The 12168-nt window shown below is 35.4% G+C and overlaps 1 protein-coding gene across 7 annotated transcripts in view; it reads right to left on the bottom strand.

Annotated features, from left to right (window-relative positions):
* The window catches only part of FRYL (FRY like transcription coactivator), a 240196-nt gene that overhangs the window by 128015 nt on the left and 100013 nt on the right, over nt 1-12168 (bottom strand). For all 7 annotated transcript variants that reach the window (XM_059923043.1, XM_059923047.1, XM_059923046.1 and 4 more), the window contains exon 4: nt 5098-5297. In XM_059923043.1, coding sequence (XP_059779026.1) covers nt 5098-5217 — 120 coding nt within the window. In that variant the 5' untranslated portion in view covers nt 5218-5297. The remainder of the gene's footprint in view (nt 1-5097; nt 5298-12168) is intronic.

Genomic DNA, 12168 nt, shown 5'->3' with positions numbered 1-12168 from the left:
GAGAATGAAAAGGCCAGTTCTCTCATTTTAGTGATTGATTAAATTCTTTTAGCAAAAGCCATTCACATTTGTGCTTCTAAGTTTTCATGTAACCTACACTCCATCTGACCATGACACATGCTAGCCTCCTTTTATGTAACAATTCGTGGATGCTGTTTTCTTTAAAGAGACCCCATGAAAGTTTCATTCAAGAACGCAAGAGAGTCATCTTGAATGGCTGTTTATTACTGGAAAGGGTACAAAATAAATTTCAAAATAAATGAGATCACAATAAACGCATTTGAAGCTATAATAAAAACCTTGTGATAATGTTAGATTAAATGTATTTTCATTATCTAATCTTGATGCTGGGTAAACGATATACCATCTACTCAGACTTGGACATAAATGAAACAAAGCTGGCAGAGATCTGATTCAGACAAGAAGAAATTATGCCGGTACATAGGAGTGAGGCGGATAAAATCTGTAAAATATGATGGGGATTTTCTCAGCCAGTGTTTGTCCTTGGCTGCTATAGTCTACAACACTGGCGGTTTTCCTGGTGTGTCAGGAGGAGTAAGCAGGGATGCCTCTTCTCTCTTAAGTGTGATGATGGGGTAAAAACACCTATTTTCTAATGGAATCCTCACCACTACTCACCATAACTTAATAATCTCATTTTAAATTACACAGCAGATGTTTCTGAAATTAACTGTTAAATGAATGAATAAAATATAGTCAACATCAGACTATTCTGAAAGAACTATCAGAAGCTCTGGCTAACACAATGATACTATGCTTTGTTAGAAGAAAAAGGGCACAGGCCACAGCAATGTTCTTAAGGCTACACTTGATTTAAAATACAAACTTTTACTAAGCACCTACCACCAAGGGCAGTGCTGCAGGTACTGCCTGGAAAGAGAGACCTGGTTCCTGGTATCAAGTAGCTCACGTCAGAAAAGATAAACATGTAAGCAATTAACCATTATATGACAATGTCAGAATCGGGGAGTATGAACAAATTATTATGGTAAAACAAAGATTCATTTAGTTTGGGGAAGGATCACTATGTTAGAGGGAACATGTGGGAAGTTGGAAGAATGAGTAGAGGTTTAAAAACAGAGGAATTAAAAGCATTTTAAGACTTCCCTGGTGGCGCAGTGGTTAAGAATCCACCTGCCAATGCAGGGGACACGGGTTCGAACCCTGGTCCGGGAAGATCCCACATGCCATGGAACAACTAAGCCCGTGCGCCACAACTACTGAGCCTGTGCTCTAGAGCCCATGGGCCACAACTACTGAAGCCCGCGCACCTACAGCCCGTGCTCTGCAACAAGAGAGGCCACTGCAATGAGTAGCCCGCACACCACAAAGAAGAGTAGCCCCCGCTCACCACACCTAGAGAAAGCCCGCGTGCAGCAACGAAGACCCAACACAGTCAAAAATAAATAAATAAACAACATAAAAATGACACTTTGAACAAAAAGGCATTTTAGATTGAGAGAAAAATAAAAACAAATACATCAGAACAACAGACTATATAGAGGATACTTTTAAGTGTCACAGCACACATCAGGATAGGAGAATCATGAGACATTATACAAACTGTAACGAGACTGTGAAGAGGCTGAAATGACTCACCAAGAACTTGAATTTAATCCATAGCAATGAAAAGGAAGCAAGATTTCTAAAGCAGAAAGGCAATAATATTTGTATTTTAGATGAGGAAAAGTCTGGTGAGAAGAAGGTAAATGGGAAGGAGATGGACCACTTCTTGACTGCTTAGAAGACTAATGCAATAGCCGAATATGACAGAACCTGGCCCTGAGCTAGGACAGTAATGATGGCATTGGGAGAAAAAGGAAGGAGAAAGATGTAAAATCACCATATTATAGACTCATTCAAATTAGGTAATTTCACTCGTATTTTCTTTTAACTATTTTACTCTGAAGACTTTCACATTTCAAAATTAAAATTCCTTTAAGACTATAAAATATTTTAGAGCTCTTAGGACCATAGCACATGGTGCTGTTTAAAAATATTTTATAAAATAGGTAAAAGTTTTAAAAATGTGCTATGTAAGTTGCAAATTGCTGAAGCCAGCTGATTGCTGAGGGTTCATTATACTATAATCTCTACTTTTATATAAGTTTAAAAATTTTAATAAACATTTTTTTCAGGCTTATTGAGATATAAGTAATAAATAAAGGTGTAATATATTTAAAGTACACAATGTGATATATACATATATACTGTGAAAGGATTCCCACCTTCAAGTTAATTAAAACATCTATCACCTCACATATTCACTTTTTTCTTTCTTTCTTTCTTTTTTTTTTTTGGTGAAAACACTGAAGTTCTACTTTCTTGGCAAATTTCAGTTATACAATATAGTATTATCAACCATAGTCACCATGCTCCATAAACTTTTTTTAAAGTATTTTTTAAAAAGTGGTTCCCTTTCTGACTGTACGTTATTTAAGTAGGCTAGTGTAGCGATCTGTCATGTAATTCATAGACCATGGATGAAGAAAATAACATTTTATAGAGTAAGTACATTTCTAATCAAACCTTATAATCACTAATTCATATCTATAGACTCTTGTAATCCTTATTTCTAAAACAGAATTTTAAATTATATACATGCTGTAAAATATATATACATTAGTATAAAAACAAATTAATTTGATATGCAGAAGGCAATCGTGGAATGATTTAAATTGAATATAGTGAGATGCACAGTTTTAAAATATACATTTTGGTTAATGATCTTTTACCTATTATTATTTATTAAACCTCAAATACATTATTTCATAGATGCTTTCTTCAGAGTAGTTTCCTCTATTTAATGATCAGAAAGAAACTCGAGGAATGCATGTACCCACACACATACCATCGTATTATGAGTAATGTTAAGTCCCACTTCACTAAGAAAATTAAGAACATATAATACTTCCTCAACTTCCCTTCTTTCTTAGGTCATCATTATTCTCTTTTCTGTTCCTTTCCTCCCTTCCTTCTGAGGAAGGACAGCAGATTGAGTAAGCCTAACTCTTCACTCTGCTGCTTATTGGCTTTGGGCTTCAGACAAGTAACAAACCCTCTGAGTCTCAAAGTGGCAGTGAAGACCTATCTCTAATCCCGTTGTGTAAGGAATAAATAAATTTTAGCTATTACATCCTCTACCTCCATCTTCATTATCATCACCGTACTTCTAACCTACCAGCGTGATCCTGATAACATCACATATCCATTCCCTTCAAATCCAAAGAGTCGCTTCCTAAAGTTATATCATCCTGCTAAAACTGTTCTCAGGCTGCTTAATTTCCAAGTCCAATACCCTCTTCCTCAGTGTTCACTGTGTTCTTCTGCCTCTCTATATTATTTGACAATAATAATGCTATCGTATACTCTCTTCCCTTGATATTATCATGTGCTCTTTTAGCTTTAATTATCACCCTCATGTAGATGATGCCAAAATCTATATTTCTTGTGAGTTCCCAAAAGGAATCTCCAGCTACCAATCAAATAGTTCCACATGGTTTAGATCGCTAGTAGCTCAAGCTTAACATACACAAAGGAAAAATTATCTTAATCACCTTGACTACCCCAATAATATTCCTGTTTTCTTTACCTAAGTAAATACACTACCATCTTTTCTAACACTTAAAAAAATCTTTAACCCTTCACTCTCACTCAAAACACCTACTCCTGTTTAATTATGTGTCAAGTTCTACTGATTCTGCTTCTGTTGCTTATCTCACTTTTTTCTGCAACCACTTCCACTGTTAATGCCCTAGTTCCAAGGTTCTTTTCATTCCAGCCTGAATTATATACAATAACTAAACAGTCTTTGCCTTTCATCTATTCTCCCTCTTACTGTCCAACCACTGTATTATCTATCATAATAGCCACCACAATTTGTTAGAATCCAACCCAGACATTTGTTTTTGGTCATTTTCTTCCTTCTTCCTCACCATAAGCTCGACTCACACAGAGCTCCTCACATTATTTAAGTATCCTCGTGTACTGTAAGTTCAAAGCTGTTTACGTGTTCATTGTAAGTTTGGCTACTGTCACATCATTAACTCACAGAATGTTTTAGGTTTTCTCTTATGTTTTATCTGTCTCAACAATTCCTGTTGGTGAAATCCATTTTTGTTCTTTGGTGACCCGCAGTAACTTATCAAAGTGGGTTCTAGAGTCATTACAGCTTTTTAGATCTTCACTTTAGGGCTTCCCTGGTGGCGCAGTGGTTGAGAATCTGCCTGCCAATGCAGGGGACACGGGTTCGAGCCCTGGTCTGGGAAGATCCCACATGCCGCGGAGCAACTAGGCCCATGAGCCACAACTACTGAGCCTGCGGGTCTGGAGCCTGTGCTCCCAACAAGAGAGCCCGCGATAGTGAGAGGCCTGCGCATGGTGATGAAGAGTGGCCCCCGCTTGCCACAACTAGAGAAAGCCCTCGCACAGAAATGAAGACCCAACACAACCAAAAATAAATTAATTAATTAATTAATTTAAAAAAAAAAAGATCATCACTTTACTACTGGCCTATCCCTTAATTTTTTTTTAAGACTTTATTTTTGAGAGCAGTTTTAGGTTCACAGCGAAACTGAGTGGAAGGATAGACTTCCCATATTCCCCTGTGCCCTTACATGCACAGCCCCCACCGTTATCAACATTCCACGCCAGAGGGGTGCCTTTGTTATAACTGATGAACCTACGCTGACACAGCCTAATCATCCAAAGTCTATAGATTGCACTACAGTTCACAACGGGTGTTGTATATTCTATGGGTTTGGACAAATGTATAATGACATGTATCCACCATTATAATATCATACAGAATATATTCATTGCCCTAAAAATCCTCTGTGTCTGCCTATTCATCCCACCCCTGCCCCTGCCCAATCCCTGGCAACCACTGATCTTTTACTGTCTCCACAGCTTTGCCTTTTCTAGAATGTCATATAGTTGGAATTACACAGTATGTACCCTTTTCAGATTGGCTTCCTTTAATATTTTTTCAAGTATATTATTTTCTTTGGAAAATTTGTAATATAATGGTTAATGCAAGTCAAGAATATACTTGATTTATAGGTCAGCTCTACTCACCAAGGGTTCAGCCATTACAACTTCAATTTTCTTTTCAGCTTGAACAGCAAATTCTGCAAAGAGGCTCTTGATGACATATTCACCAGGCTTGACATCTGGGTCAATCGTAATGCTTGACATGATGATATTCTTTTTCCCCAAAGTGGAATGAAAGTTGGAAGAAGTGCAGTACTTATTCACTTTGCTGACTTGTGCTGAAGCTGAAAATAAAAGAAACAAAAGAACTCTACTTTAATAATCAACTCAATTAGGCCAACCATAACCACCCTATTTAATATGTATCCTCCCCCTAAACCCCATCCGGATCTCCCAATCTGTATTACCAGACTCTATTTTTGTCTATTACACTTGTCACCTTCTAACATACTGCCCAACGTAACTATAATTTAGTTATATATTATGTTTACTATGTACTATTTTTCTCCCTACCCTACCGTTGTAAATGCTATAAGAACAGAGATCCTCTTCTCTCTTTTTTGTTCACTGATGAATCCCAAGAGCCTAGAACAATGCCTGGTATATATACTAGGTATACAATAAATATGTATTGAATGAACAAATGAATTCTAAACAAAGTTATATGCAATGAAGGAAATAAAACGTGACTCATAGGACTTTTCTTTGAATCATTCAAAGGAGAGATAGGGATGATATCAATTGTGCCTGGCAAACAGTGCTTCCCATCAAGTGTGGCACAAAAAGAGCACACACCACTGATTGCTGTTTATCTTCACCTGTTCTGTTCTCTTGACTGCCTGGGCATTCTACCTGGCTTTTATCTACAGTTTATCCAGTCACCTCAATCTTCCAGGCTGTTGTATGATATAGACCCTCCCATTCTCTAACCTCAGCTTGTGACATCCCTTTGGCCTGGAATATTCACGGAGAACCTGCAAGAATGTACTTCTCTCCCTCAAGCTGATCTCTAGATACTACCCTTTCAATATGCTGTCCTATAAATAACTCCCTCCTTGAAACAGGAAGCAGAACACAATTTTTCAAACACTGAATTTCTGCTTACGTGTATGTGTGTATATAACCACAGGACAATAAATTTAATCTAAACAAATACATTCCCAACTTATAAGGAATTGTTCCATCAACTAAAAAAAAAAAAACAAACCCTACTCTACCAAACATAGTATGTGCCAAGATATCTAAAGGTGACTGTGATAACACCCAAAGAAAATTGTAGAAAGTAATATAAAGTCAGGTTATGGCAGTCACTTCAGAAAAAATAATTTGCAAATTTAAGAAAAATAAATATTTTTGAAAGACTGAACTTCCGGGAATTCCATGGCAGTCCGGTGGTTAGGACCCCACACTTTCACGGCTGAGGGCCCAGGTTCAATCTCTGGTCGGGGAGTTAAGATCCCACAAGCCGTGCGGTGCAGCCAGGGGGAAAAAAAAAGACTGAACTTCCAAATACCAAAGAATGGTTTACTTTCATGTCCTATTCATTATCTTTGTTTACTTACTTATTTTTTATAGAATAGAATATTTTCCTCCAAGGTTAAGATTAGAAATTAGTCATACACGATGCTTAAATATTTAAAATAATAATCTAAAGAATGTTATAAACTGTTACTATTGCATCTAAAATAAATATCTTTGTATCACATAAAATTAAAATATAATATGTAATGTATTCTAGAACTAAAATTATATAATAAGAACAAATCAAAACAAAAATTCAGTCCTTTGAACACAGTGCACACTATTTATTTTAAACAATGACTTGTTTGTTCACTCTGTTTCATGATCCAACACTGTGTATTATAAAGGAGAGAATGTGTTAACAAATGTCATTGTGGGGAAAGGAGATCTTAAATTTTAAAAATTTATTCTGAGTCATTAAGAATACTCTATATTTTATATCCACACATGTTGAATAACTCTTGGGAATCATAAAATAGTGAAAAAGCCTACCCAGATAGTTTCTAGAATTTTAATTTACATTTTAGAAATAAAAATGAAGATGAAACATTTTTAAGATTTTGACTTATGGTAGTAGATACAAAATATATCTTGTAATTAAGATTCATAAGATCATAAGAGAGTTACAAAGTTTCTTTGGCTTTAACTTTACAATAAACGTTTTAAACAAGAAGCTATGATAGACTTTGGCACTTGAATTCTAGACTTTGATGAAGTATGATCCTAATAACATTGTAACCTTTAAAGTCTCCTCAAAAAGAAAAAACTTTAGTTAAAATGACCTCTGAAAAACTAACCCTTACTGTCTTCCACTTCCTAAAAAATCATAAACATAAATTAAGCATAAACAAATATTCCTACATATCATAATTGCATATTTCAAGAAATTTGCCAATACAGCCAAAAGTTTTAGGGAAACCAGTATTTATCTTCCAGATAAAGGTTTATCTTCCAAAGACCTGCATTATCTTCCAAAATAAAAATACTTCAATTTTTTAAAAAATCAAATTTTAATGAAAATTACTTATTAAGAGTTAATCACTTTTACCTCCATCCACAAAGCTCTAATGAAATCAGTTAGAAAAAGACCCACACCCCCAAACTGAAAACTGGACAAAGGACATGAAGAAACAAGCTACAAAAGATATAATAGAAGAAGCCAGTAACCATGAAAATAATATTTAACATCACTAATATTTAAAAAATAAATAAAAATTAAATAATACTTTTCATTTATCAAAGTGGTTTCCCCCAATTGTGTATTTCACTATAATGTTCAGCTTTGGTGAAGATATGTGAATTTTTCTCATATTCTGCTAATAGTTAAGAAAAAGGGATGGTCACTCTAAGGAGGGTAAGAAGGCTAGTTTACACATAACTAGATTAACTTGATGTCACCAGACTGCTTGAGTTAAATATTTTATGAGGTTAAACAATCCTATTTCTCTACATGCTATTAAAATTTTTTGAAAAATTTATACAAGCCTACGGGAGAATAAAGACATAAATGTTAGGGTGTAACTCTTAACACAATTCAGGCATTGAATTACAAGTTGTAAAAACCCAATGTCAGATTAAACGTCCTTGGAATATAAATCTATAAAACTCTGACAATAATAATAAGAATAAAGCAAGACCCGAATAATTAACATATAAAATTAAGATAAAATATAAAAATTAAACTAGCATGTATACTCTTTCTCTTAGATAAGGTGCAAATAAAACGTAAATACAGTATTTTTAGACATTTTTATTTCTAACTCTCTATATAGCACTGTTCTCAGCATGTTTCATTTAAAAATTACCTTTTTCATGCTCATAAGATTCCTATACCTTTATAAGATAAATTGAACTTCAATGAAGGGGAACAGACAAGGGAGAGGAGACACAAAAACCCTAAGTCGATACATGTTTGGTTTCATTACTTTACAGCAGCGGTTCTCAGTGTTTTCTAGCTCCATTATATTCTTATGCACAACACTAAACAGTAACATCCCCCAAAATGCACAGTGGCTCTCAATGACTGAGGTGTTTTAGATAAGGATGAGCAGGGGTGGGTGGATGCAGCTTTAAAAAGACCCCAGTGGAGTCTATGAAAGCTGCCTGCAGTACCCTCACCCCCAAAAACAGATCTTTAGGGATAAAAAATTACTACTTTGTGGTCATAATCTTATATATACATGCATATTACACACATATTTACGAAGAGATTTATATAATACAGAAAAGTAACAAAATACCACACAATTGCTTACTTATTATAATTATTTACTTATATTGGTTAATAGGAAATATGTTGATGACAACCTAAGAAAGAAAAGGTATAAGGCAAATGGCCTTTGAACAAGACCAAAAGTCAAAAATATCTCTTATTTTAAAAGGCAAAAGCAAAATTCTTAGTTTAAAAAGCAAGCCCATCCCAGCAAGTTATTTTATGGCTATCAACAAACCGATTCTGAAGTTTATATAAAGAGGCAAATGACCCAGAATAGCCAACACAATATTGGAAGAACAACAAAGTTGGAAGACTGACACTACCCGACTTCAAAACTTACTTTAACGCTACAGTAAACAAGATAGTATGGTACTAGTGAAAGAATACATAAATTGATCAGTGGAATAGAATAGAGAGCCCAGGAAGAGACTCACAGAGTCAAGTGAAACTAATCTTTGACAAAGAAGCAAAGGCAATGAATGGAAAAAGGAGACTTTTCAACAAATGGTGTTGGAATGACTGGACATCCACATGCCCCCCCCCACCAAAATCTAGACACAGAACCTACACCTTTTACAAAAACTAACTCAAAATGGATCATAGATCATAGATCGAAATGTAAAATGCAAAACTATAAAATTCCCAGACTATAAAAAGGAGAAAATCTAACAGTTCTTGGGTTTGGCTATGACTTTATTAGATACAACACTAAAAGCACAACCCATGGAAGAAAAATTGATAAACTGAGCTGTATTAAAATTAGTAACTTCAGCTCTGCAAAAGATACTGTTAAGAGAATGAAAAGACACAGACTGGGAGAAAACCTCTGCAAAACACATATCCGGTAAACTGTTATCCAAAATATATAACAATTCTTAAAATGCAATTAGAAGATAAACAATCCAATTAAAAAATGGGCAAAACATCTGAATAGACCCCTCACCAAAGAAGACATACAGATGACAAGTAAGCATATGAAAAGATGTTCCACATCATACGTCTTCAGAGAAATGCAAACTAACACAACAATGAGATACCACTGTGGATGGAAAATGTCACCTGCCATATCAGTAAACAAAGGGTGTTGCCAACGTCAAGCCATCAGCCACTGCAGCACCCCCAACGTGCACCCTGAGGGGATTCAGGATGGAGAAAAACAGGATACTGGCCCTAGATAGTTAAGGTGCATATCAAAGGAATGATTTCAATAAGCCCAGACTCTTGCATCTTTCTATGCGCTAATGAATTTAGCACATAGGAAAGTGCTAAATTCATTAACATGAGATGTCTGTTTTTTTTTAATTAACAGTAATCTTTTGATGTTCCAACTACCTGGTTTTTTGTTGCAAAAACTCCTATATATCCTAGCTCCTCCCTTACCTCTTAGGAGCAGTCCCTCAGAGCTATCTTAGAGGCTGCCTCCTAGGCTGAAGTCCTCAGCAAGTCTGCCAAATAAAACACAATTCTCAACTTTTAGGTGGTGCTTTGTTTTTGTTTTTGTTTTTTCAGTCAACACCACTACACACCTATTACAATGATCAAAATCTATAACACTGACAAAAACAAATGCTGGTGAGGATGTGGAACAACAGGAACACTCAGTCAACACTGGTGAGAATGTAAAAGGGAAGACAGTTTGAAGGTTTCTTACAAAACTAAATATATTCTTACCACACAACACAGCAACTGTGCTCTTTGGTATTTCCCCAAAGGAGCTGAAAACATATACACACAAAAACCTGCACACGGATGTTTTTAGCAGCTTTATTCATAATTGCCAAAACTTAGAAGCAACCAAGATGTCCTTCAGGAGGTGAATGGATAAACTGTGGTACATCGGACAATGGAGTATTATTCAGTGCTAAAACGAAATGAATTATATAGCCATGAAAAGACTTGGAGGAAACTTAAATGCATGTTACTAAGTAAAAATAAGCCAATCTGAAAAGGCTACATACTGTGTGATTCCAACTATTTGACATTTTAGAAAAGGCAAAACTATGAAGACAATAAAAAGATGAGTGACTGCCAGGGGTTGGAGGGAGGGAAGGATACAAAGGTGGAGCACAGCGGATTTTTAGGGGCACAGTACTATTCTGCATGACGCTGTAATGATGGATACATGCCATTATACATTTGTCAAAACCCACAGAATGCACAACACCAAGACTGATACTGTAAACTATGGACTTTGGGTGATTATGATGTGTCTATGTAGGTTCATTAATTGTAACAAATGAATCACATTAACGTAAAATGTCAATAGTAGGGGAAATGGGTGGGGCTGGGAGGGGCGGGTAGCAGAAGCAGGTACATGGGAACTCTTTGTACTTTCTGTTCAAATTTCTGTAAACTTGAAACTGCTCTTTACAAAAAAAAGTCTATTAATTTTTTAAAAAAGAAAGAAAAGCCTACTCTATTCCTGTCAGCCAGAACCAAAGGTGCCTGAGAAGAGTCACAATAAACAGCAGACCAAGCCAAAGCTTAAAACAATAATGTACTTGGATCAAGAGAAGAAAACAGTTTACTAAGTCAATTACAATAAAATGTCAAAAACACAAATCAGTTTATATGGTAGACAAATTGAAAGCAGAAACAAAGATAGCAAAATCAGATTAGGGAATAAAAGAAAACTTCAACTTCTGGGGAGGCCAGTTGGATTGGTGTGTCTTTCAACCAACTATCCAAAGCAAAACTGTACATTTGAAAGCAACTGTTTCTGAAGAGAAGAAAAGAAAAGAAAAGGAATGTGCATGCTGTACATGTTGAGAGGTACAATATGAAAGCATTGTTTGATGGGTTCAGCGCACAAACACAATTTGCTATATAAGGCAAGGTATACCTCAAAATTCCTTCATGAATGAAGGAATCTCATACCAGACACCATTCACTTCTTATGGAAACAAAACATTATTTAATATTTATTAAGATATTTTGCATGTTATCTTATTTTATGCTAACAAACCAAATCTTATTTCAAGCGATAAGCTGGTAAATGCCTCTCTTTAAAAAAAAAAAAAATATTGTGTCCTGATTTGCAGCATTTGCTAATTTCCATCATGGAAATACTCCCATCATGGCTGATTTCAAGCCACCAGATGGTAAAATTCCTGGCAGGAACCGGATGCAAAACACCACATCAAGTTATTGTTCATGTATGACAAGGAAACTGACTTCTAATTAAAGTCGATTGTCCCATTTGAATGGAATGTGAACTTAGGTTCTCAGTTTAAGAACTTTCAGATCAGTGGCTTTATTTCCTCCACAACTACCAGATTTTGATATATCATTTTTTCTTCCTTAAAAGTCTATATTATTAACATACTATTTGCTTAGAATAACTATTTGCCAAATCAAGTACTTTTGTTGCTCTTCAAATTCATTTATATAAAATGGGCTAAAAAGAAAAAGCTTCCCCA

The sequence above is a fragment of the Balaenoptera ricei genome, chromosome 5 (genome assembly GCF_028023285.1).
Source record: "Balaenoptera ricei isolate mBalRic1 chromosome 5, mBalRic1.hap2, whole genome shotgun sequence".
Classification (NCBI taxonomy): Eukaryota; Metazoa; Chordata; class Mammalia; order Artiodactyla; family Balaenopteridae; genus Balaenoptera; species Balaenoptera ricei.
Note: the sequence above shows the minus strand (reverse complement) of the source record. Positions and strands in the feature narration are given on the sequence as shown.